Source organism: Crassostrea angulata, chromosome 7 (genome assembly GCF_025612915.1).
Source record: "Crassostrea angulata isolate pt1a10 chromosome 7, ASM2561291v2, whole genome shotgun sequence".
Classification (NCBI taxonomy): domain Eukaryota; kingdom Metazoa; phylum Mollusca; class Bivalvia; order Ostreida; family Ostreidae; genus Magallana; species Magallana angulata.
Window position 1 is genome coordinate 48,805,122 of NC_069117.1, and position 26,919 is coordinate 48,832,040.

Consider the following 26,919-nt stretch of genomic DNA (forward strand, 5'->3'; position numbering starts at 1 on the left):
GTGTGTCTTGCGTATCATCTTATATAGTCATATTACGTTATAATTTATATGTACATGTATTTCTTTACAACGATTTGCATCCCCTGTCATGCCAGTCTCCCCTTCACATCACACTTTGTATATTTGAGCCAAAAAATACGCCCCAGTAAGCATAATAAAAATACAGGAAGTACATTATTGCTTTTTAAGTGTAGGAAAAACACTTCAATTTCTTAAGATGTTTTAACACACATTAAGTGTCTTTTCTTTGTACAATACCTACGTTTTTTTTGTTTAAAAATACCTGCAAAAACAAAACAACCAAAACAAATATCAAACAAAAATGCTTAACCAAAACGCCACAAACCAGGAAAAAAAATATATTGACGTCTATTTCACTTTCAATTGCCAACCCTTGTCCTAATACGTGCATTTTTTTTTATCCACTAAGATACCAACCAAAGTCGATTTAAATGGTCCGTCTATCTGACCATCTGGTTTACTTTCTCTAACCTCTAAACTACACAAGGTAAAACTATACTTGATGAACTTTATTGATAAAGTTCAAAGGTGAAAAATGACCTCCCCACTTAAAGGTCGCTCGTAAAGGTCGAGGTCAATCAAAAAGCTGGTACATTAGTAGTGTCCTTTCTGATATATTAGTCATGTTGTATATTTTATTTGATAAAATGAAACATATCAGAAAGGACAGTAGTTAGATATAAACTCTTTTAAAACATTTTAGATAAAAATGCTTACTTAACAAATTTAGTTGAATCAAAGGGGATTTTTTAAATTTGTAACAATGGCTTCAGCTAATTATTTAAAAGCATCATTTATATAATCATAACATCCCTCTGACCACCAGACGGAGCGGTAGATAAACAAGAGAACTGTATCATACTAACTTCATTGCAAACTTAATTGCACTTCTCGGTAATTATTTTGGAAGTTGTCGTCATGAATTGTTTTCTTGGGTAAACTTATATACTAATTTAACTATGAAAATAGTTTTTGTAACAAAAGTAACTTATTTCAAATGCAAAGAAAATACATTACATATTTTAAAAAAATCATATGCTAAATTTATATGTAAATGTAAAACAAAAATAATGTAGAATGAAAATTAAGAACACTCTAGTCTAAATAATGATGCAAAACATCCATTAGAATTCAACCAAATTAGCATAAAAAACGATTTCTATTTTTGTTCATCATTACTTCTTTTTTTATATATATTTTTCTCTGGGATCACATATATCAACGACTATTTTGATAATGAGTCAGACCCACCTATTGGAAAATTCATAAATGCATTCTTAGTACAATAACAATAAAATGGGCCTCATACCCCCCTGTCCCGATCCCCCCCCCCCTTAAACAAAATAATCTTTGAACCCCACCCCCTACGGTGAAAATTTTGAAATTTCTGAATCCACGCATGAGTGTTTATCTTTTAGTCGTGTCTTCAAATAAAAAAAAAAAAACCCAACATATTTATCAGTCTATAAGAGGTCCTATATTTAATAGCATGTAAAAATCCAGGAAATAAATAAAATTTGAAGTAATTTTTACATTTGACATACCATAATGATAGAATAAATAGCCACTCCTCCTTTCCTAAGAGAGTAAATCTTCACCAACTCTAGGGAAATTTCAATATTATGGGAAAAGTCTCTAATAAGACGTTAAACAACAATCTCAGATACACTGACTGGACGATGTAGTTCAAAAATAGAATATACTGTATTAATTAAAACAAAAATACCATTACTAATATATGCAGACAATGACAAGTGAAACTCAAATTCGCGGATCATTCAACAGCCTTGCCTTTTATCAATGATAGGAGTACATTAATCTTGTAGTTAAGGCGTGGAAATATTGCGAATCCCAAAAAACTGTTCATTGTGTAGGAGTAGCTAGATTTGTTTATGAAATTTCTCTGGTAACGACACGATCCTAGCGTCTTAGATTTTTTGTAAAATTTATTTTTATTGTACTATCTTGGAAGTTTGTTTGTTATATTTGTTATACTTTTGTTAAAAGTGATAGATTTAAAATCGATACACATCCAGGCATGTAAAAGCGAATTGGCCTAGTTAAACAGATGTCACGTGCTCTATGTACATGTATAGTTTATCGCTGCTTGACAATAGTGGAATGCATGTACGTGCAATTTGAGAGTATACCCTTACGGTTTATAACACGACCATCAAGAAACATCCAGCTAAGAAATGTCGGAAAACTCGTTCAAGACATGGATGGCCGATTTACCGCAAGAGACAACCCGCGTTCCGCTCTGTTCATTGGCAATACCAGGTAAGAAATACAATAATAAAAGGGAAACAACTCTAGTTAAACTCCTTGTAATATGGGTATGGGAAATTCTTTCCACCTATTCCATTTTTTGTTATAATCATGATTATATTGATCAAATGTATATGCCCCCCCCCCCCCCCTCAGAGGGTCCCACCGTAATTAATACTGATTGGTAAATAAACATTTCATAATACATATTGTTCAATTGTGTATGCCCCCTCCCAAGGATTCTAATTAATATTGATTGACGAATAAACATATTTCATAATTTATATTACACATTCACCAGTAAATAATTGAATCAAATTAAATTGGAGAATTACATTTTCAATTGTGAAAATTATAAATGTGTTTTTCTTCTGCTTTTGAATTTAAGTAGTACATGCCATTCGTGAAAATGTAGAAAAATCTGTCTCATTCAGTAAAACAAAGAATATAACGTACATGCAGTATTTCCGTCACTAATAACTGGAGTACATTGACCTACAGAGAAGAAGGTTTATAGAAAGCAAGTGTGGGAGGACGAGTAGACACCACCCTTTAAGTAGACTGTTGTAAAATAATTAAAAACTACTGATTTGTTTGCTCTCATCTTATGACACCGTCTTAATTTAGCCACGGTCCTGAGTCCGCATAGCTCTCAGCAGATGGGAGAGGATCGTACATGTACATATTGACCGTGATTTGCAACGATGAACTTATGGGAACATGTGTAATTTGTACAAAATATGATTTTGCTACACAAAGCAGTTGTGGTATAGAACTAGACGAAAAAACACTTTATTATTTGAAATTTTAAAAAAAATCTCCGAACATGACCTGTGTTGTTATACGCTCATGAATACATTTCAGTTAACACTGTAAAGATGGGTTTGTTCAATCTATATTTAATTCTTTGTAATCGAGCTTTATCAAATATGTAGATTAAATATAGATATTATTTACATATCAAATATCGGTACCGATAACTTATTTTTAGAAAGATAATGAAGTGAATTGTATGCTTTATAATAGTGATAAAAATATTGTTGGAACAAATATAGAAATGACGTTATAACCAAAACATGACCGGAAATGGACAAAACATACGTGAGAGTATACATTATAGAATACGCTGTAATTCTTTAAAATACAACACTTTGGACGACTATTCTTTTTTTCTCAGGTTCCCACGATTCTGGAGCCTACTGGCTGGACCGAGCCGGGGGAATCGCAGAAGACGAACCCTCAATAATCCGGACCCTCGCCAACAGCTGCTGCTGTGGCATCTCCGTGGTCTACCAGTGGGCGCTGACCCAAAATCTATCGGTCAAATGTCAACTGGAGCACGGGGTCCGCTACCTTGACCTCCGACTGTGTGGACGACCCGGAAGTCCCGATGTTCACGTGGCCCACGGACTTTACGGTCACAGACTACACGATATATTGTTGGAAATTAAGGAATTCCTGGACGAGAACCAGAAAGAGTTCGTCATTCTGGACTTTAATCATTTCCACAACATGACTTCGGTTGATCATAGAGAAGTTTTAATCCTCATCATAAAAATATTTGGTGTTCAAATTCTCGGCGGAGATACTCCAATGTCAGCATGGAGTATAACATTAGACAATCTCTGGAAGACTCCAGCCAGACTAATGGTGTTCTACGGTCACCCGGCCAGAAATGAGTTCTCCTTCTTTTGGTCAGAGGAGTATCTGCAATCGCCATGGGCCAACACAACTAGTTCATCGGCCCTTGTTCGTTTTCATGAAAACAATTATTACCAGAGTGTGAGGCGGGGGGAGGGAGAGTTTTACGTGTGGCAGGGGGTCCTCACCCCCTCGACCGGCACTGTTATAGGTAACCTGTGCTCCTCCCTAGAGAGAAAGCTTGTTCCCCGGGCCACCTCAGCCTTTTTGAAGTGGATTAAAGACAAAGTGCCGAGTCGCGTGGGAATCAACATTTGCTGTGCGGATTTTGTGGAAAAGTACAATTTTATACCCAGTATTCTTTCATTAAACAAAAACATACAAACTTAATTTAAATCGAACATCTCCTCTTACGCATATATTCAGTGTTCTTGCATCAACTTTTGGATGTACAAGATTTGCAAGAATGAACTTCAACGGCAGACTTAAATGCAGCTATACCCAACGACCTCTAAATCCTTGTATTCCATTTCCCTGCGATCTCAATTTTCATCAATTTTGAAATGTTCAAGCAATTATGTTCTAGGAGTTTTTCAAATTAAAGTTTGTGGTACAAATATATTTACATTTTTTTTCTTTGTGATAACACTACAAATAGACTCTGTAACGTACAGTGCAATACATTTCATCAACGACTTTTTAAAACATTTAATCAAACAATTCCTGAAAATTTTAAACCAGTATTTACAAGAAACAATAAATCATTATTTGAATATCATGCGATAACCATATCTGTTATTAAGGGCTTTTATTGGACTTAATCACCTCACAGGACTCAATAGAATGATTCCTTATTCATTAAATAAATCCTTTATTTGCAGCCTCTTTGTTCTGTAACTGACATTATGTGCATACTCTTACAGTATTCAGAATGATTCCCATTTAGCAGGAGCAGCATTCCAGAAAATTTTAAACTGCAATGTCGAGAAATACATGTGAATGTGTTTACACAATCTAATCATTATGAATAAATTATATAGAAAGTTTAAAAGATATACCTATGGCCATCTTTTAAACATGGAGTAACTCTCTCAGTGTTTAAGCTGGAACATAAAACAAAGACTGGCTTATATAACTGAGATTTATTTGACTGTCCACAACACTGATGACATGACGTCATGATCTACATGACCTATTGACCTCTCTATAACACAGACAGGGGAAGTCACTCATACAACCATGGGGCCTCACAGGCATTGTAGCTCATGACCTCCTCGGGTTTGAACCACAGATCTATTTCCCGTTTGGCACTTTCTACGGAATCACTACCATGACATATATTCCTGAAATACAACACATGTTACTTTAAAACTTGTAATTACTGACACACACATTTGACAAAAATGAAATTTGTCATATTACTGAACTTTCATCTGAAAAGACACGATTCCTAACTAAATGTTTTTGAAAACTGTTGTCTTTCATTTGTTTTTCATAAACAAAAAACAGTAAAAAAAAAACCCAACAACTCCTTTTAAATATTGTAGTTATTATCTGAATAATGTCAATATTCTTTTGTAGGCTTCTGAATATTAAACTAGTATCTTCCTGGTTTTATCAAGTTTTCACAAACACATCTGGCAATTTTCATTCATGAACATGTACATCATTTGATGAAATTGCTTCATATGTGCCACAATTAACTACATTGAATCATCTTAAAAACACTGATTGTACAGAAAATGTAAGTGTATCAATAACTACATTGGATCAATTCCATGATGAAGCAATCAGCATAATTAAGTACATCACTCACCTGCCAACATCAATACAGTAATCTCCCCTGATGGTTCCAGGATTGGAATCCAAGGGGTTGGTGGCTCCCAGCATTTTTCTGCCAGTTTTAACCACATCTTTTCCTTCCCAGACCTGCAAATGAACATTTTAACAATATCAGTCACTACACAGTTTAATATTAGCTTACTGCTAAGTTGTTAAATCATTTGTTTTTCTGTCTATAGTCTATTATACATTTAGACCCATCATTAAAATTTGAAAATGAATTCAATCACATACAAATGCATTTTTTTTTTACAGTTTAAAATTAAACAGTTATATCTTTTCTCCGTAAACATTGACGAAATAATTATTTTCTCTAAAATTTAAATTTATTTTGAAACTTTGATATAAAATGATTACACTTACCATTGCAACAACTGGTCCACTGGCCATGTAAGTGACCAGGCCAGCAAAGAAACCCTTGCTGGAGAGGTCTGCGTAGTGCTTCTCTAAGTGAGCCTTAGATGCCTGAAAAGAAACATCGACTATCACTGATGGTCAGAAGATTTGGCTTACTTTCAGTTTAAGGTGCACTGGAAATTGAAACCAGCTGACAAGAAATATACACAACTTAGTCATTAACTAAATGATCAAGATTCACATTTTAGCACACATTTCATATAAATTCAATTCACTCTGGTGTGATATATAAAAGGAAAATGAAATACTGGCCTCAATAACCCTTTGCATGATATCAATTACATGCATTAGAATCAGCTGTCATGATAGACAACCGCGGTCACTTTTAGTAATAAATTATTGGATAAATTAAATCTCGCCGACTAGTTACCTGCATTTGTTTACAGGCAACGAGTTTGTATCCTCTTTGTTCAAACCTCTTCATGATTTCGCCGACGAGTCCCCTCTGGACTCCATCAGGCTTCACCATGATAAAGGAACGTTCGTTATTGGCGGCCATCTCTGATGAAAAGGAAGAGAAGATAGCAAGCAAGGTCGCAACCATGTGGTACACTACGTAAAAGGAAGTTCGCGGAGACACCGGTTTGTCACGTGGCCGGCTAAACTAGTCCCTCGCTCATCAAAGAACCAGTTAATACAGGAGTGTTAAATTGTACATTATAATATTCGTACACATTAATTGTACAATTTTGAGCAATACACACAATTAATATAAATCTCTTAAATATCATATTTTTCCCCAATGCTCGTTACTGAATACTAACATAAAAGCTATATAACATAAACAATAAGTTTTAAGGATGACGTTTACTCAGAATGAAAAAAAATTCCACTGATGATAATGAAAAACCAACTATTGTGTGGTATAGACCTTTTATTGTAGTGTTATTTTTCATTTTCAAAAAAGTAGGTCAATGACCTACTTTTTGAGTTAATGGCCATTGTATATTTTTGGAAAATTAAAGGAAAATCACTTAAAATTTTACACTATGATTGAGATTTTCTTAATTGTGAAAATAAATCAAATTGCTCAACACTTTTGAAAATGAAATACAATTTATGAATGGCAGTGACACTAAATACATACAATGCATTAAGTTTTCCTTCACAATTTTTATAAATAATCCAGTCCGAATTTCCTCTATCACTTTTCAAATTCCTACCCATTTTTGATCCAATTTTACAAAAAATTGAATGATGATAATACAAAAGCATTTACAGTATTAAACGTCTTAGATTGATCTTATTCTGTTGGCATATAATTTATATGAGGTCAATGATCAAAATTTTGAGATACGGTGTCTTTTCTCGTTTTTAAGCATATTTCAATATTTTTGAAATTCGTGCCATACGGTTATTATAATGAATAAATGAGGTAAAACTACCAGAATATATGCAAAATTATATAGACTAAAATATAAAATCTTAACTTTAAATATTAGAGTACTTCCAAAAATGTTTTAGCAGGAAACAAAATTTGCAAAATTTAGTCCGAATTTCCTCTGTTTGGCTAAAAGTCTATTTTTGTTTTGGCATAATTCTATAATATAGTAGAAATATCGAATGTTATGTCAATAATAATTCATTTCACATATACTTTTTGTGTTTAGTACAAATTTTACTCATGACATTGAACTTTATAACAATTCGAATTCGAGAACTCAAACCCTGAGTAAACAACACCCTTAAGGTAGTCCTATACTCGGCACTTAATGGGCTCAATCATTTTATAAAAAAGCTTAGCTTTAAATGATAAATATACATTCTAGCAATACATATACAAAAGAAAATATGTATGTTTACATGCTAGTTTGTTTGTTATCACCTCTCAGACGGGTGTACCCCCTTGCGAAAATTATTGACAATTATGAAATTTGCCAGACGTCCGTTTTTCATAAAAATAATTACCACTTTTGGGAAAATTAGAACTGAACATACAAAATAGAGTATAAATATTTATTTAAGCCATATCTCATCAATAATTTTGCGCAAATTTTTGTAAGTAAGTACGTTTTATGGACCTGATGTATCAAAATAGAATACAAAAAATGCAATGCTAGTGTCGCGTTTGGTAATTCTTTTACTATTTTATGGACTCAAACTTAAATTCATGGTGTTTATTCTGTAGATTGACATCTTAGAAAAAAAAATTGGTAAAATAAATTATATGTTGACGGATTACTTTTCACGCTATAAGCTCTAAACCAAGTAGACCCTGACGAAAAAATCCGTAAAAGTCACATTTTGCTACAGTTTTCTGCCTAGATCTGTCAACAATGTTAGATATCATTTAAACATTAATTAATTGACGATTGATTAAATTCGAAATAGCTTCTGTCTCTAATTTAAACCGGTTTTAGTAAAAGAAAAAGAAATATTCGGGGGGGGGGGGGGGTCAAAACAAAGAAGATATAAGCATACTTGAGATCCTGGTTAATCAGAAACTTCGTTTTCCATTTTACTTTAACAGAATCGAGTTTCTCAACATTAATCATTTCTATCTCTCATAGAATGCATATATTACCGTTCTAATTGCTTAATTTTGCCATTGTTTACAACAGCGATGTAGAGCAAAATCAATACCGGGTATCAAAAACGCTGTGTAAAAGTCGAACCAATATTGTAAAATCCGTATTATGACGTAGTGCGATTCTCGGACTACTTTAAGGTAATGATCCATACGTCACAAAACAACGTCTGACGTAATTCACGCGTTATTACGTCTTTTCCGTCCCCGATCTAATCGAGACCTAACGCTAAAAGGTGTACATGTGTTTCAAAACAAAAAAAGGCCAACCTTACATTGGGCATCTCCTGGGGATCAGGCGTACCCTTTAAAGCAATACCTGATAAAACCGTTAAGGAATCCCCACACGCAGGCTGACCGTGCCTTCAATGCTGCCCATAAAAAGGCCCGACAGAGGATTGAGGACACATTTGGGCGGTGGAAGAGCAGATGGATGTGCATACACAAATATGGTAAATTTTTCATGATATATTGATGACAGGGTGGACAACGTCGTGCAGGATCAAAGTGGGCAGCAAATCAGGGCTGCGTTTTACAAAAGAACTTATGACTTACGACCAAATTAATGAATGCTAATTAATCACCAACTCATCAATGAATTATTCTTATGGCTGGAAAATATAATTATGCGAATTGAAATACTTGTAAACAAATGGTTTTATGTCAATTTTGTTCTTAAAAGATCATTTTACAAGGCTGTAAATATTTACGACTTCTTCGTAAGTTCTTTTGTAAAATGCAGCCCAGAGCCATGATCAACAGAGATAGGTTTTAGGTAAAACAATTCTAAGAAATATCTCTCATGTTGGCATGTATAACTGTATTCGTACTAGTTATTCACTGCCCCCCCCCCCCCCCCCTCTCTCTCTCGATTTGATATTTTTGTTATACTTTTTCATTATTTAAAAATCCTTTACCCTTTCTTTTGTAGATTTTTAAGAAGATTAAAATCGAATGCAATGGAAACAGTTTTAGTTTAAATAACAACAATTACACAGTTATAATTGCGTGGAGATCTTTCGAAGTGTATTTCATTTACCATGTACGTCTTTTATGCTTTTTTGTTCTAATAAATAATAACATTCAATTTCAAAAATGTGTGATCTTTTTCCATTAGACTCAAGAATGAAACTTAATATATTCAATACAGGTAACAAAAGTGTAGCGTTAAAACATTTTGAAGAAGATATAACTTAATATTCTCTGGAAAATATCCCTTAAATTTGCATAAATGCTCCGTGGAAGAGCTCATGGTCCATTTGTAGGGTACGACGTTCCTCTGGTTGTTTGTATGCGGTACAGACACCCCTCGTCCGCTCCTCCATCTCCAACCGCCGGCGCTCGATGTACATTGTATAACCTCTCCCGCTGTATGCCAAGTCTCTCTTTCTCGACATCCAACCACTCTCTTTGAATTTTAATTAGTTCTCTTTGCATTCATGCTATACATATTAAAACAATTCTTATTCTTATGTTAGAAACTGGCAACCAACCAGTATGCTCAAAATCACATTGTATTCGATCGTTTCATTTTTACAATATTTCAAATCGATAGAGAGAAAATCGTTGTTAGAATGTCCCCTTCAGTATCATCATCATCATATCTCTATCTCTCTTTCTTTCTTTCTCTCTCTCTCTCTCCCAAACTTGCATATATACTTTGCTATGTGATGTCGCTGATAACTTTTAAGGCATCTCTCTCTCTCTCTCTCTCTCTCTCTCTCTCTCTAAACGACTGAATATCATTCAATGAAACAAATTAGAAACATTAAGGTAGAGACAGATAGCAATCACGTGATCGACAGATTTCGCTACTTAGCACGAGCTATTTTTCCGGATTTCTGAACGCCGTCAGATAATTATCTTCGTTTACACATTATTGTCTATCGAAACAAAATGGCCGACGGGGCAGACGATTCAGGGTCGAAACAAAAATCACGAATAAAGGGCAAGTTTGTAAGTCGTATAAAATCATGGCGGTCTTCTAGATTAAAACATATGAACAAGCAAAGGGATGTAGGTGAAATAGAGAACGATCATGACTATTTCTATGACAAAAATGCCGCCTGTCCACCAGCTCCGTCGCCGGACGATGTGCCTGACGTTGCTTTGCATTTGGATGTCGAGGACCACGATTCAGAAGATGTCCAATGGTATGATGGAAGAAGAATTGTGGAAATTAAACATTTAGCCGATCAACTGTATTGTTGTAAATGCCGGTCACAATTACACCTCTCTGACATAGTGAATGAAACAAGATACGGACTCGGCAGCGTGTTTAACATTATCTGCAAGAATGACTTGTGTTGCCATACGAATCAGGTGTCAACTGGGAAAAGGAACAGCAAAGGTGCTTTTGACATCAACACCAAAGTAGCTATCGGTTAGTATTTAGAATCTGATCATTATTTTTCACCATCATCTTTTGATTAATTGGGACACATGCATACATGTACTTTATACAAACAAGTACAGTGTAAATAGATATAATAATATGGGTCTAACAAATCTAACATTGTGCATCTGCATTATTAATAATTTGTATATAATCTAACTCGTAATCTTAGTTATTCTTATATCTAATATGAGAATAATTAATTAAGTCATTCACCTATAGCTTCCTTTAAATAGTGTTTGAGTACTATGCGTGTAACATATGTATATTACTTTCTTACATGTATTTATACAATGTTTAATACAATTAATCTGTGTTTAATCATGGGTACATTTGAAAATAATTAAATCCCCGAGTGTAAAAAATAACTACAGATGACAGGGTACTTGTATCAAATTTTATTTCATTAAAAAAATTTAATTTAAAGGACAAACATTGATATATGCTTGTATCTTTTCTTCTATAACAAATGAATTTATAATTACTTTACAGGCATGATTCATTCTGGAATGGGTCCATCTCATGTTGTTAGCTTTTTAAGTGCATGCAACATCCCACCAATCGACCCAAGTACAATCAAGAAGAAAGAAAAAGAAATTTATCCATCTTTTAAAAGGCAGGCATCAGAGTCATGCAATAATGCATTAGCTGAGGAGTGTGAAGCCATTGAGCCAAACGAGCTTGAGTGCAGTTTTGATGCAGGGTGGCAGACTAGGGGGTCTGGGTGGCAGTATAGTAGTAACTCAGGTATGTGATAGAAACTAAGGCTACTGTTATTTATATGTTATATAAGAATTGGATACAAGAAAGTTAACACTATGTTGATATATATAGTGACAGTGGGATAATGCTTTATCATTGTCATTGAACAACAACTTTATTCTTCCATAATACATTTTCTGTTACTTGTGAGAGGCCTTAAAATTGCCATGTGGTCATATACAATTACATGTGGATATTTTATATTACATGTATTAATTAAGATCAAAAAATGTTTACTTTAGTTTTATTACCTTAAAAATATGTATATTTTTGCACTTGGGGAAAGAAACAGCATACCTGCATATACATGCACTAGTGCATATGATCATATATAGTTCTTTTAGATCCACAAATGTGCATTGGTGAAATGATGTATACTCATGTGATTGTATTTTAGGACATGCTAGTCTTGTTGGAGTACAAACTGGAAAAATCCTTGACTTTGATGTGAGGAATAAGAAGTGCAGCACCTGTCAATATTACTCAGGAAGGAATGAAACTGTCCCTAACCACAAATGTAACTCAAACTGGAGAGGTAATTAATAATACATTGTATAATAATTTATATACCCTAAGTGTAGAACATTAATCTTGCAATGTGCAATAATCTGTATGTCGATCAATATTTTGAATGGATTGTTTAAAATTCTTAAAATTATAAAACATATTAACTATTGAAATAAAATTTGAAACATATTCTACTGTCAAATTTATTAGGATCCAGCAAGGCCATGGAACCAGACATGGCCTCAGCCATGTTGAGGAATCTTCGGACCCATGGTTATGAGGTAAACGCACTTCATGGAGACAGTGACTCGACAACAATGGCTAGATTAAAACCAGAATTTAAGGAATTAAAGAAGAGAAATGACAAGAATCACTTTAAGAAAAACCTATCAAAGGAATTCTACAAACTCTCTCAGACTCATAAAGAACTGAAGACAGCGGGAGTTATTCCATATTTGACTCGTTGCTATATGTACCCTATCTCCAGTAAGTGTGCTACAGCAGAGGAACTTGCCAATAAGTTGCAAGTTATTGTGCCCCATCTGTATGGAGACCATAGTCACTGCCATTCAGCAAAATGGTGTACATATCACAAATCACCATCAACTTACAGGTCAGATTATTTATATTTTATGAACAAAACTTTAAAAAAATTATGCTTCATAAATAAAATATTACTAAGATGTATCTTTATCTAAATACAGGAATCTAAATATTAAGACACTTAAGAAAACAAAATTAGCTTAAAGGTTGATGAATGTTTCTGTAAAAATATCTTAAAATTCTAAAGAAACACATACAGACAGTGGTTTGTCATACCAATGAATATTTAATCAATATGTACATCTTTCTTATTTAAGGTACAAGCACCTACCTCAAGGCAAACCACTTCACAATGAAGCTTTAAGAAATGAGTTGAATGAGACAACTAACAGGTTGCAGAAAAGGGCATCAGAGCTGATATGCATGGGCTCAACTCAAGCAAACGAAAACTTCAATAATATTGTTGCGAGTAAAGCACCTAAGAATAGGTATGTCACAATCTAGGAAAGTCTTAATGTCATTTCAGAAGCATTGTCACAGTGATTTTACTCTGTTTTAAGAATTTCAAACTTTATTGAAATAAACATACTGTATGTCAAAATTTATTATATTTACATTTGCAAATATGCTTCCTGATATGAACCTGCATAATAGCAAAAATGTTCAATTTTGTTTTAACGCTTTCATGACGTCACAATGATCGAGGGTTGCAATATTGTGAACGCAAAAACACGTCCGTTACATTACTGGCTTGCGAGCAGTTCTCGCCAAGTACCATTTTTCAACAGTACATTGCGACATCATTTTTCGTATATATAATTTTATGTGTTGATAAAATGACGTCACAATGTACTGGCAAGATATGGTACTCGACGAGAACTGTCGCACGCCAGTATTGTTTCTGAACAATTTGCCATTCTCAAATGTAAATATAAGTAATAGAGAGCAATGTTAATCGAGATATGAACTTATTGTTTGGTACATGATCAAACTTCTGAGAAGCCCTTTGGCCCTTTGGGACCAACCAAGTTCATATCGCAGTAAAATTTTTAAATTTTTTAAATTACTGTTTATTTCTTAATTCAGGTCTTATGGAAACACATGCTCTTTGGCCAATCGAGTATCAGCTGCAGTTTTACAAAAGAATATTGGATTTACATATGTCAGTAAGGTATCTATATCATTAATTTTCTTTAAGGTAGTTGTTTGAAATGCATAGATACAGGTGCTGATAAGCAGTCTTAGGCATTTTGCTTTGTAGCTAGATAATTGGTTGTTCAAATCCTCATGGCAGCTTGATTCTATTATTATAGACATCTCTCTCTCTCTCTCTCTCTCTCTCTCTCTCTCTCTCTCTCTCTCTCTCTCTCTCTCTCAGCAAGTTATTTCATTTATATCACCATAGAATTACTCCTCATATTGTATATGTACAATTTACAGATCAATGAAGATGCAATGCTATCACCAGGAAAAGTAACAAAGAAAAAGGGAATGGTAATGGACAAAAGAAAGCTGTGGCATAAAAGACAGAACTCAAGAATAACTCAAAAATGCAGACGCCTACTGTTAAAGGTACGTACATGTACATGAAAATCTGGATATGAATTAAATCAAAATATAGGTAATCAAAGATTGTATCAAAGGTATCATATACAATATGATATTGTATGTTATCATATAAAATACAATATAGTTTTGTATTATGCTGTATATTATAAGGTAAGATAAGGTAAATACATGGTTTATAAACCTGAAGAGGGAATATGGACCAAGGACAAAGTTCAAGGTCGATACTCTCTCATCAGGTCAGTTGCGATTGGGCATTGATATCCTATTGTGATGTTTACTGTGTCGCACATGCCAAAACTAGAATTATGTCATGAAAATCTATTTTTAGTATATTGAGGTTTATAAAATATATAGAGAATAATACATACCCTTTTCCATATCATAGCTTGTATCAGCCCAAGACTCCAATATCAGCCCGAGGGCCGAAGGCCCGAGGGATGATATTGATCGAGGGCTGATACAAGCTGTGATATGGAAAAGGGTATCTATTATTATATTTATTACATACTTAGTAATAAATTAAAAAAAAAACCATCAAATTTTTTTCAAATTGATTATTCATATTATTTGAAAAAAGTCTGCACGTTTACATGTATTTAATAAAAATATGAGTTCTCCTTGTTTTAACATGAAGCTACAGAACGGAATTTCATCATATTTTAAAAGTTGACTGCTTTAAAACACTTGCTAGCATTTGAAGTTTTCAACTGCACTTAAAAATGTCGACTGTAACTGAAAATATTTTATTTTTCGTCTGTAAACATGCAAATATGCCGAAGCGAAAAAAGGCAGAGGAGTTCCGGAAGGGGTGTGATACGGATCCGTATCAGCCCTGGAGGGCTGATAACCTGTATCAGCCCCGGAGGCCGATACGGATTATGTGATGTCATCTGTATCACATATGCCAAAAACCTGTATTTATTACTAAGTATGTAATAAATTCTATTATAAGTATTATGTGAGTAATGTTCTAACAGAATTTATTTACTACTTTTCAGAAAAAGAATTTCCAACAGGAGACAGTGAAGACTGTAAAGGAGGGACAGACGTATCAGACGAATGCAAGTGCTACAATGTCTCCTGACATTGAATCGATTCCATCCATTGCAACTCTCTCCAAGGAGACAACATTCATTGCTTTTGACATTGAAGCAACAGGGTTGTCAAGGTCCTCTGATATTACACAGCTCTCTGCAAATGATGGCAAGGATTCCTTTAATGTTTACATTGATCCGCGTCAGCCAATAAGCCAAAAAGCAACTGATATCACAGGGCTGTCCTACTGTTTCCAAAAGAATCAAATGTATCGATATGGAAAAGAAATAGACAGTGTTCACATCCATCAAGCCTTGCTTAGTTTTTTAGATTTCCTTAAATCAAAGAGTTCCCCTGTCCTCATAGGACACAATATTGGATCGTATGATGTTCCAATTTTGTCCAGATTACTGGAAGAGTTTGGACTTTTGGCTGCATTTCTACAGTTAATCAGTGGGTGCATAGACACTTTAAAACTAGCAAGGAAAGTCTTCTCCAAAAGTGAAATTCCAAACTACAAACAGTCCACTCTGGTTAAAGCATTTCTTGGAAAGGACTATGATGCACATAATGCCTTAGAAGATGTGAAGAGTTTGTACCAGTTGTTTGAAGAAAAACTGCACAGTCATTGCAGAAATGTGGACATATTTCCCTTTCATTTGGCAAAATTGGAAGCCAGCTATGCATCACTGGTTTTGGAAAAGAAAATTTCAAAGGCTGTAGCAAGACGGCTTGCAAACTCTGGACTTGGGTTAAACCATTTACATCTTTCATTCAAGAGAGATCGAAATGCTGGTGTTAAAAGCATTCTTCAGGAGCGTGGTTTTAAAGGGAAGACTGTACGTTGTTTCCAAACTTTCCTTGAGGACACACATTCAGAAGAATAAGATTGTTTAATTGTAATTGATTATAAGATTATAGAATAATTGTAATTGATTATAAGATTATAGAATATGTGTATAATCTATGCACACTCAGACTTTAATTCTAATGTTGAAAACAAATGTTAATTTCCAATATTTGATGAATCATGAAGTACTTGTTTTGAAAATTGTTGATGATCTTTTGTTGACATGAATTTTTTTAATGATTCAAATTCATATTACAACTATATGTTTATAAATTATAAGATTACTAGTAATTTAAATTACATGTTAAAGTCTTATTTTATAAGATTAGTCAATTTTAATCTATTTTGACATTTCCTTCATTTTTTAGGTGACAAACAGTGTAGTTATCTGAATATGTGTAAAGATTATTATCTTGAAGTTTTAAAGTGCAGAAAGGTCAATAATCCAATTTTTTGGTTGGATGAGAATTATTTGTATTACTAACAGCAAATATTGTATTTAAAATGACTTATTACACAGAATTTACACATATTTGTTACAAATTTTCCAATCAATTCTTTGTATTTATGATTGATAACAGTAATTCTTCAATAATGCACCTAATGTTGAACAGGGTAAGGGTTCATAAAAGTAATGACAGCATTAGATTGAACTCCATTTGGGGGTATTATTTTTTCATGAAATTTAAAATATCTATTGACTAACTATATTGTGGAGTGAAATGAGAAATTTGATGGATATTTTTTTTCTCAGTCAAATGAAAAGTATGACTTTATGTGTATTGCAGATCTGATATTTCATGCAAATTTGACCATATGGCTTTGGTAAGGTGTTTCCAATTTATCATACATATCTTACCAAATATAAAAATGATATCAAATTTTAACTTGTGTTGAATGATTTTTGAAAATATATATGACAAATGCTCTTATGTGTTCCAATAAATGTTTTATGGCCATTCTTATATGGTCGTATACACTTATTTTATATTACTTTTTCAGTTTTTTTAGGGGCTGGAGGAGGTCATACTAAAATTACCTAATTCTCTAAAACTAGCTTGATGACATTGTATAATATTCTAGTATAATTTCAAACAATGTTCCAACTTTAACATATATAAAATGTAGAAAATTTCAATGGGTAGTTTTTTTGGTGTAACCTATCAATCTCTACCTTAAAAGGTATAGGAATGTACATCAGTTATTTACATAATTATATAAATTTTGCAAATTTCGGATATTCGGCTTAAAAATTTACAGCGGCAGTCTGAAACATACCGGAGTACTTGTAGTTATATCTTATGGTTCAAAAATTTATTTCAATGAATATATTTTCACTTTTATGTAGTCAAAATTGATATTAGTTTTGTTTAAATTCCGTTTCGTTTCGTTTCGATTTTTGGTTTCGTTTCGTTTCGATTGGTTTCGTTTCGTTTCGTTCGATTTCGTTTCGTTTCGTTTCGATTTCGTTTCGCACTTTACAGGCGCCCGGTGAATCTTGATAATTCGAACCTCATGGAATCATGATTAAACTTCGAGAGATCAAAAGTTCGAGTCATCTTGTGTCATCTTTGTATAATATTTATAGAGTACCTCAGAACAATTCTGTATAACTATACCCCTAATAAGACATACAATGGCAATAAACAAATTAATATAAAATACTCAAATGAGTTTCATAATAAACTGCATTATTCAAATATTCGATAATATGAAAACTTAAAAAGTACATGTAGCCTAGTAGCAAATACAGGAAATTCAATCATTACGACATTAATTCTTATTATAAGGAACACTATTTAGACCCGATGTGTACATTTACACTCTAAGCAACTATAAATCTGCAAAACTGTTTAAGCTTTTACATGTGAGAGTTGAGAAAGTGACCAGTTTCTAGCCGAGAATAAGTTTCATTATCTCACTGCATCGCCAAAGGCATGGACTTATAAGTAACACAAACGAGGTAACTGAACGTTGTTAACTTACAAGGGGAATCATTGTGTCGACATAGAAGCTGAATCCGAAGATTCGCTCCTCTCCCATTACTGACACAATGTCCTCTACCATTGCACTAAGCGGCATAATATCTAACTTCCCGCTCCCCGTCTTACACCGCTCTTTGTGTACGGCAGATGCCCTCTTCTTTGTCCCCCTCTTCACATCGTCCCATTTCTTTTTTAATTCGTCAACCGTTCTTGTCGAGAAAGATACCGCGTTGACGGCCTCCATCACTTCGAACCACGCTTGCTTCTTCTTCGAGTTATTGATTACATCACTGAATTTTGAATTTATGATGTCCGATCTTTCCTTAACACCCTGAACAAGCAGTTCAATTTCTTTCTCACTGAATCGCTTCTTCTTTCTATCCTCCATGATCTCGCAGCGTTGTCGTTTTAGTGACGTCATTTTTACGTCATGACGTCACAATTTGAACCCTCACGCAAAATACCGAGATTTTATTTAAAAAATCATTACTTTATATTTTATGATATTTATACTTTTGTTAAACTTTGAATCATAGTATGTTAAACTCGAGTTTAAAAAAAATAATAGTTTGAATCAGTTGATTATAATATAACAACAACAAAGTATTCAATATGACATAAAATTATGACAATATGTTTTCATATTCTTTAATAAATCCCCCCCCCCCCCCCGCCCCGTATAATATCTAGTAAAACAAATCGTGTAATTATTTGTAAAACTTTGACAAAATATTACATAAATTTGTCATATAATTTATGTGAAAAGGCACTAACCATTTAATATTTCTAGTATCGATACATTCACTACTTTATTTCTCATGGGTCACATATACACGTGAATGTTTTCATGAATAACCCAACATACTCAGCAATTCAGATAAAAAAAAATACTAGAAGGCTTTTCACAATTCTTCAATGCAGGTGCCTGTCGAGTGCGCAAAACTTCCGCAAAATTTCCGTAAATTTCGCTTTGTTTGCGGGAGCTTTGTGAATAAGCCGTAAACCACCCGTAATCTTTCCGTAAAGTTTCCGCAAGCCTCCCGTAAACTCAGCGCGGCTGCGGAATTTACGGAGGCTTTGTGAATAAGGTCCCAGACCTAGAAATTAATTCAAAACAAATCTATTAAAAATCCTGAAAACTGCAATCAATTAGCCTATTACTCAGCGAAATGAGAAATTGACTGGGTTGTGTCGATTGAGTACTCGTTTTGAAAATACATACCGCTTACTTTTGTCCTGCATAAACATCAATTCATTACAAGGTTGAACTTAATCCAATTCTTTGAACGTTAATCCCTGAAGGTGCATAAGCATCCTGACCGAGATCTATATTCCAGTGCATAAGGGAGATAAATACACAAGGGGAAATAATTTGACTTATTTCATCTATATTCTATATTCGCTTAGCAACGAGCATAGATATATTTTCCCACAAAAAATGTTTTTAGAATTAAAATCATGCGCTTAAGAAAAGTTATTTCATTTTAAGAACAGTCTGGTTAAGTCCACGGGTTGCATTTAACAATGATAACAGATGTGTGACTCCTTCTGCGCTCGCCCCAACGGTCACACCGTAAAACATATTAAACCTATGCACAATTTAATTTTTACGGATCTTTTTTCAAAATATATATTTTAATGATTTTTACCCAAAATACGCCCATTGTGATCCTGAAAAGGCCGATCCCTTGGGTAATTTTATTTCCAATTGATTAAGGGCGTTAATGTGTAAATAATATCAAAATTTTAGAGAATTCTGTACGTAAATAAAATTATAAGAGCTTAAATTCTCTTTGAAAATTTATTTCATTTTATATCATTTGTATGCAGATTTATCTATTTTTGATAAATAAGCAAGTGTAACATAAATTTTTTTGTTTTGAAATAATAATTCCTTTATTTTACATAGGATATAAGTCAAAAAACTATTTTGTGAAATTCTAATTTCAGGCTTAGGCTTATATTCTTTATGTATGAAAAAGCGCCATTTTCCGCAATCGGTTCTATTTTTAGCAACGACCCTAGCTTTTATAATACCGATGGACCACCCAACAGGATAAAATTTGATGAGAACATATCCTCAGATACATGTTTGAAAAATATGAAAAAATTCTGTACGCTTTTTATTTATCTAGTGGGGTATGGACCATTACCTTAAGACAGCGTTATCTTTTGCAATTTTACACAGAAATACGCACCAAAAATTCTCAGTAATGAAAACATTTGTAATTTGTAAATTTCATATACCTATTGATATCGGGACATAAAGTTTTCTTTTTAAAAAAAGTTCTCGTCTTTACCTTTACACAAAGGGTTGGAAAAGTGTTTGCGATAGGTTACAATGAAGGAGGGGATTGAGCAATTTTACCGTGATTTGAAAATACATATATAGAAGAAAATTTCTCTGCAGAAAATAGAGGCTGGTATTTGCGAAATGGATATAATACGATAGTAAGCTAGTATAAAAACATTCAAATTTATTTATTCATTCGAGAATTTCAATTTGAAATTGTACCTTTCCATGCTGTTGCTGCACTATGTATGATGCCAAATAATATGCATAATACTTTATCGATAATGTAACTTGTCGTTTTAAGTTTGTTTTAAAAATAAAGCTTTTAGATTGACACTCTATTTTTAAATGTCAGTCAAAAAATGCCTATAGATTCGAAATTGTTTCATTTTTTATAAAATGATATGCATACCAAAATATTTTCATAGGTAGAAAGTGAGTATCTCAGTTTTATAAAAATTAAAACAAATGTGTAAGGGGGAAGGGGGGGGTCTATGCCCCAAGTGCATATGTGTCCAAGTTTAAATATAGAAAATTAAAGTAAGTAATTTTTTAAGCAAAATACGATGATGGCATTTTTTGTTGATTTGATAACTTTGAAGAAGTATGTAGAAGTGTGAAAATAATTGCTTTTTGTTAATGAACGAATGTTTATTTCTCTCATATCATTTGTAAATGACGTACAGTACAAAATGTCTATAAATACAAGATCAGTTTAGGAATAGTAGAGACTTTTCAAGAAATCTGGATAATATTTTTTTTAACAAATATGTACAGTACATGTATCTCATTTTATAAAGTCATTCAAGGGTTGCCCAGGTCAATGATATGTGACCTCTGGTTCTCTTGTCTCTTTTGAAATTATATATTTTAGGTGTCAATCTGGATTTTTATGGAAACCACACAGCAAATATTGTTGGAGTTCTATCACTTTGGGCCACTTGAGAAAAAAATGAACAAATATAAATGATGAAATCCCACAATTAGTTCTCATCGTTAATAAAAAGATATGATTTTATTTACCATGTACAATTGTAGAACATCAAAGGAAACTTATTCGACATTTTATTATTATGGAGTTTGAAATTAATTTAGTGTGGCAACTGATACCAAAAACTCATATTATCATGTCATAAATTTTCGAGAATCTTTGGAATATCCAAGCAAAATTCAAGTGGTCAGAATTTTTAAGTTGTTTTTCGACATAAAAAAAATGCAACCCCCCCCCCCCCCCCCAAAAAAAAAGAGAACAAAAACACAAAAATACAACTTGAACAGTCACAATGAAGAACTTTATATATAAATATATATAGCCATGAAGATATATTTTAAAAAGTCCAGAATTTGAACAACAACTTTTATGAAAGTAAAATGAATAAATGATTTAATACAATTACAATTAAATACAACTGAACAAAAGCAGTCCGGGGATTAGATCACGCAGTGATTAAAAGTTTATGAAGTCATGAAATACACTTTTAATGCACAGTTTAAATTGTTTTATGGAAGAGATTTTAATCCCTCGATGAGAAATTTGAAAATGAAAATCCGTAGTAGAGTATTTCTTAGCCTGAAGGAAGAATCAACATGTCCTTGATATGGCGTCACTATATAAAACTGTTCACAACCAGGAATTGTAATTTTTAGGTCGATGCAATACATTGTATATTGTAGGAACTGTCTCCCCTTTTCTGGGATGCTTCCTTACACAACTTCCCAGAAAGAACACGTTCTATTACCTCGCACTGCGGAATGACACGCTGGTACTCTGGGTAGTTGCGCGTGGGGGTGGCAGTCGGACCCCCTTACCACTCCTCATACGACTCATGTGAGTCTCGTGAGAATGTAGCCGAAGAGAAACGTCACTCAATTCTCTCTCCGACAGAGGCCGCGGCTTTTGCCAACTGCTTTCACTGTCTTCATTTGAAGACTTTGTAGACTGACTTCGTCGTAAAGCCGGTGCGCTCTTGGGGTGGTTTAATCTGTTCACTATATCATCGACTCCTTCTTGGTCCAATTCCCTAAAAGCTGGAGCTCGCGGGACGACATACTCTCCACGAGAATTCGCATCGAACAGCCTCCTCTTTGTGCGTCTCTGCAGCGCTTCCGCTTTCTTTTCCTCCTTTTCCTTGTTTCTCAGACTGAACGTGCGAGAATTCTTGAGCAATCTGTGCGTACCTGTTGCCTCTGGTCCACCATAAATGTGGCGAATATTGAGATCAGTTATTCGTTTGTTCGTCAACCAGAAACCGGCCATCTTCTAATATCAACAGTCGAATCTACATTGAAGGCCTAATAGCACTGAAACCACGACCAATTTCAATTAAAATTTCTCTTATGCAAGTGGTGCGAAAACATAATTAGTGTAAGTAGATTAAATTTCTTACCGAGATAAAAACAATACAGTTCCATTCCTTTAGTTTGTTTAATCTGTCATAAACCGTTTACTTACATTTAAACTTTCGGTTAAATTTGTTTGACCAGATTTGACATCTGAAATCGCATTGAATGGGTGTTTTGTTTTTACTTTGACAAATTTGTCATGGATCAGACATCAAACAATTGAAAACTCAGGAATTTTCACGTGAGAATAGAGAATTCCGCCATACATTGTTGTCACGGTCGAGATTTTAAACCGTAAAGAACATTATCTTAATAAATAAACTATTCTAGAAAGATAATGATTTTAAATTCCAATAAGACTTTCGACATTGTCTATGGTTTGTTGGTTACTGACTTCATTGATTCTTTGGAGATGCCTAGCCCTCCGACTAGAACTAAATGTATCTAGTTCTTTATAAAACTTACCTCCGCAGGTAAATATAAACCTTTGCAAGTTAACTAACAAAATATTTTGATGATTTTTGCATTAAATGCTTTTTAAAACTTTGCTTTTAAGGTTTACTGAATGAAGCACTGGAAAAATATTCTAGCACCCTATACAGGTTTGTAGATTTATATATCTTTTAAATATAACCCAAATATAACCCATAATTTTTCTTGATTCATAACCAAACATCAGTAGGACAGTACATTGGACAATATTTATTTTTGTCAATGGTATCGTGAATTCTGCTTAAATATCCTTAATCATTTTTAGCCTTTACAATGCATTGTTTTTTCTTGACCTATATTGATGACCTACATGTAGTATATTAACTTAAATCCAATTTAGGCCATGTATCAAACAACGTCCATGATGGTATTTCTAGGTCAAACATTTCTAGAATGGTCAAATATCTTTTAAACGGTTCGGATCCATATTAAAAACCTGCTAGCATATCTTATGACCCATGTTCAAGATCAGTACTTAAAATACCGGTCTCAAGCAAAAGTTATTCCCGCCCTCCGTAAATCAAAAACTACTAAGATTTTGTTTTGTTTGTATTTAATACATTTTAGCTTACTGCTGAGGTCCATGAACCTCTTGTTCTGTCATAAGCTTTGCGAGTTTAAATGTTTTTAATAAAATTATATTTACATCTAACGAGTACTAGTATTTTCTCAAACTAATTGTGATCCATGGCTCTAAAGATACTAACAGGACTGAAATCTACAAGACCCAGTTCCAGCCAGTTATCGATATTTCGAAACTTTCAGCAACCTTACAAAAATTACGAACTGCATGAATTGTCAGGCTCAAATTCCAATATAAGATGGTTTCGCTATTTCTTTTAACTAACGTACTGATGTACATTAACAATACATTAAGTTACTTTTTCCTACTTTTTATGATTAATTCAATCAATGATGTAATATAAACAATAAAACGCTTTCTAATGCATGTTATATATTTTTTTCTGCAATATCTCGCATGATCCACCAAAGGAAGCCTTTTATTGTTTAAATAAACAGCTTATCATGTCCCAAATTTATAACACAAATTTATAAGTTTGTTTTTCCTCTCTTCCATAGAAATCTACAATATCATTTAACTTGATCACGTTATGAGCCCAGCATTTACAACATTTTTCTCGTATTTTATATATACATCATGATGCGAAAGCTTGTGTTACATACAATGGTTTTTTCGCGCTTAAAATTCACAAAAACCGTATTGATTTACGAAAGTTACTGGATATAACCTAAAACGAATTACGCCGAGCTCAGTGTCTGGGTAGGAATGCTTATAAACCATCTGTTTTGTATATCTTACTTAATTTGTAGATCGAACACACTCGAAGAGAAACTGAACTTCCAACAAATATTATTCTAAAATTCTTCATAATTAAGAATATACGTTTTGTTCCTCATCTTATGGCTATTAGCATCTAGAACTATTTTAACAAGAGCTTGGACTTTGGGTAGTTGTGTCAAACAGCGATGTGACGTAAGCCTGTCTATTACTAGCTATTACTTATGGTGTTCCGATGGGGCCACTTCGACCTTCGCACTTTCGCCTTTAGGTCGAAGATGCGAGAGTGCGAAGTTGCGAAGGCGAGAGTGCGAGAGTGCGACGGCGAAGGAGCGAAATTGCGAAGTTGCGACGGCGAAGCGCGAAGATGCGATGGCGAAAGTGCGAAGGCGAAGAAGCGATACTACTATCGCTCCTTCGCCTTCGCACTCTCGCCATCGCACTCTCGCCTTCGCACTTTCGCCTTCGCCTTTTTTGATAGCATTCAGAAAGTCTCGGTCGATTACATAGAATTTGATGCAGGCACCGTACTCGTCAAGGTTTTCCGATTAATCCATGATATCATTGGTACGCATGCGCTAGGCCATTGTGCTTACTGTGAATGTTTATAAATATTTTAATGTGTATATGTGACATATATGTTTACCAATGCTGGCTATGCCTAATCATTATATACTTCATATAAAATGTAATATCCGCCATAATGCATACATATGCACTTCCAGACTCCTGTCACTTACCAGCTGTCTGTTTACCGTGGATCAAACACAGTAACATTCTAATTTCATTATGCGACACTGCTTGCTGATGCATGGATCTAGAGGGGGAGAGGGGGTCCGCCCCCCGGAAAATTCAATATTAATAACTTCACACATGCAGTAAAGGGGAGAAAGGGTCCGGATCTCATCCCCCCGGAAAATTTAATTTTATCAATTATATATAATAAAATCTCCAAAATACTAGTATGTCTTGGAACCCTCCCCCACCCCGACAAATATAATTATCCATCCACATCCACCCCCCACCCCCCCCCCCCCCCCCCCCAAGAAAAAGTTATGGATCTGCGCAGGTTGTTGAAAATAAATTCTAAAAAAATTATCATCTGCCTCAGATGTCCTTTTATACAGCTAAAATTGTCTTTAAACGATAGAGAGCTCCACAATTATAAAAAGGCGAAGACGAAAGTGCGAAGATGCGAAGGCGAGAGTGCGAAGTTGCGATAGTAGTATCGTTTCTTCGCCTTCACAACTTCGCACTTTCGCCTTCTCATCTTCGCGCTTCGCCATCGCATCTTCGCACTTTCGCTCCTTCGCCGTCGCACCTTCGCCTTCGCACTCTCGCACCTCGACCTAAAGGCGAAAGTGCGAAGGTCGAAGTGGCCCCATCGGAACACCATAATTACGAGCCACTCAGCCATGGCTTTTTGAAATCAACAATATTTGTTTGGCTTTTGAGCTAAGACTACGCAATCGTCCTACTAAAAGTCCAAGGTCTTGTTGAAATGGTTCTAACTTTCAATGACATTAATGGCTATTCATATATTAAACTCCTATGAAGAAATGTTTAATTAAAAAGTTAATTCCGATTGAAGCTGCACCGCATGATGTGATGCAAGCTTTGGACCATTATCATAAAGCCAAAAAATTATAATTCAAGTAAACGGATGGATCTATAAATTTTAATAAGTTTTACCTTTGAGCCAGAATTAAGCTGTGCGTTTCTTTCTGTACATACTTAACTCACAATGTAAAAAAAAAGAAGTGGCTAGCTCACTGTACATCATTGTCAGTTAGACGGACAATCAGCTTAAATTGATAAAAGATAATTCGAGTTTGGATAAACCTAAGATAATCTCTGGCTAAAAAGCAGATACATTCTTGTCTTAAGGTTTGTCATGGTTGTACATGGTATAAAGAAAATTCCAACAAGAGGTGAAGACTTATCCTTTGTAGGATTTATTAACAAAACGTGTCATGAAAAAAATGTTCCAGTACTTTAAATTGTTGAATAGTCGTTCAAAAACACATATTCGAGAATTATACCCTTCATTCAAAGTGTTCTATAGGTTTCCACCACTGTGTATTGATGTTAAATTCTAACACAAGCTGCGAATGCACAATAGTGTTAAA

The 26,919-nt window shown here is 34.0% G+C and overlaps 5 protein-coding genes across 6 annotated transcripts; 2 read left to right on the forward strand and 3 right to left on the reverse strand.

Annotated features, from left to right (window-relative positions):
* Nucleotides 1-2,091: 2,091 nt before the first annotated feature.
* Nucleotides 2,092-4,551, forward strand: LOC128157183 (PI-PLC X domain-containing protein 2-like). Its single transcript, XM_052819615.1, has 2 exons — nt 2,092-2,301; nt 3,467-4,551. Exons 1-2 carry the CDS (start codon nt 2,217-2,219, stop codon nt 4,318-4,320), a joined length of 939 nt encoding a protein of 312 aa, XP_052675575.1. The 5' UTR covers nt 2,092-2,216; the 3' UTR covers nt 4,321-4,551.
* Nucleotides 4,552-5,057: 506 nt separating this feature from the next.
* LOC128157184 (nucleoside diphosphate kinase A-like) lies at nt 5,058-6,774 on the reverse strand. Its single transcript, XM_052819616.1, has 4 exons — nt 6,560-6,774; nt 6,136-6,237; nt 5,747-5,859; nt 5,058-5,273 (listed from the first exon to the last, which is right to left on the reverse strand). Exons 1-4 carry the CDS (start codon nt 6,731-6,733, stop codon nt 5,156-5,158), a joined length of 507 nt encoding a protein of 168 aa, XP_052675576.1. The 5' UTR covers nt 6,734-6,774; the 3' UTR covers nt 5,058-5,155.
* Nucleotides 6,775-10,490: 3,716 nt separating this feature from the next.
* LOC128191489 (uncharacterized) lies at nt 10,491-16,525 on the forward strand. Its single transcript, XM_052863589.1, has 8 exons — nt 10,491-11,099; nt 11,604-11,858; nt 12,271-12,408; nt 12,591-12,993; nt 13,241-13,411; nt 14,010-14,094; nt 14,364-14,495; nt 15,491-16,525. The coding sequence occupies exons 1-8, from the start codon at nt 10,613-10,615 to the stop codon at nt 16,412-16,414; spliced, it is 2,595 nt and encodes an 864-aa protein (XP_052719549.1). The 5' UTR covers nt 10,491-10,612; the 3' UTR covers nt 16,415-16,525.
* Nucleotides 16,526-18,354: 1,829 nt separating this feature from the next.
* Nucleotides 18,355-18,783, reverse strand: LOC128191490 (nuclear apoptosis-inducing factor 1-like). The gene has a single exon (XM_052863590.1). It carries the CDS (start codon nt 18,781-18,783, stop codon nt 18,355-18,357), a length of 429 nt encoding a protein of 142 aa, XP_052719550.1.
* A 3,136-nt stretch (nt 18,784-21,919) lies between these two features.
* LOC128193119 (uncharacterized) lies at nt 21,920-26,587 on the reverse strand. 2 transcript variants are annotated; one of them, XM_052866377.1, is made up of 2 exons: nt 26,483-26,587; nt 21,920-22,956 (listed from the first exon to the last, which is right to left on the reverse strand). In XM_052866377.1, exon 2 carries the CDS (start codon nt 22,910-22,912, stop codon nt 22,391-22,393), a length of 522 nt encoding a protein of 173 aa, XP_052722337.1. In that variant the 5' UTR covers nt 22,913-22,956; nt 26,483-26,587; the 3' UTR covers nt 21,920-22,390. The 2 variants fall into 2 exon arrangements, with proteins under 2 accessions (XP_052722337.1, XP_052722338.1); XM_052866378.1 differs by lacking the exon at nt 26,483-26,587 and adding an exon at nt 23,043-23,120.
* Between the last annotated feature and the right edge of the window lie 332 nt (nt 26,588-26,919).

Coding starts and splice junctions, on each gene's coding strand:
- LOC128191489 (XM_052863589.1), top strand. CDS start 10,613: ATGGCCGACGGGGCAGACGATTCAGGGTCGAAACAAAAATCACGAATA. Junction 11,859..12,270: donor GCAGTATAGTAGTAACTCAG/GTATGTGATAGA, acceptor ATTGTATTTTAG/GACATGCTAGTCTTGTTGGA. Junction 14,095..14,363: donor GATTTACATATGTCAGTAAG/GTATCTATATCA, acceptor TACAATTTACAG/ATCAATGAAGATGCAATGCT.
- LOC128157183 (XM_052819615.1), top strand. CDS start 2,217: ATGTCGGAAAACTCGTTCAAGACATGGATGGCCGATTTACCGCAAGAG. Junction 2,302..3,466: donor CTGTTCATTGGCAATACCAG/GTAAGAAATACA, acceptor TTTTTTTCTCAG/GTTCCCACGATTCTGGAGCC.
- LOC128191490 (XM_052863590.1), bottom strand. CDS start 18,783: ATGACGTCACTAAAACGACAACGCTGCGAGATCATGGAGGATAGAAAG.
- LOC128157184 (XM_052819616.1), bottom strand. CDS start 6,733: ATGGTTGCGACCTTGCTTGCTATCTTCTCTTCCTTTTCATCAGAGATG. Junction 6,238..6,559: donor TTGCCTGTAAACAAATGCAG/GTAACTAGTCGG, acceptor GTTTCTTTTCAG/GCATCTAAGGCTCACTTAGA. Junction 5,274..5,746: donor TACTGTATTGATGTTGGCAG/GTGAGTGATGTA, acceptor GTTGTATTTCAG/GAATATATGTCATGGTAGTG.
- LOC128193119 (XM_052866377.1), bottom strand. CDS start 22,912: ATGGCCGGTTTCTGGTTGACGAACAAACGAATAACTGATCTCAATATT.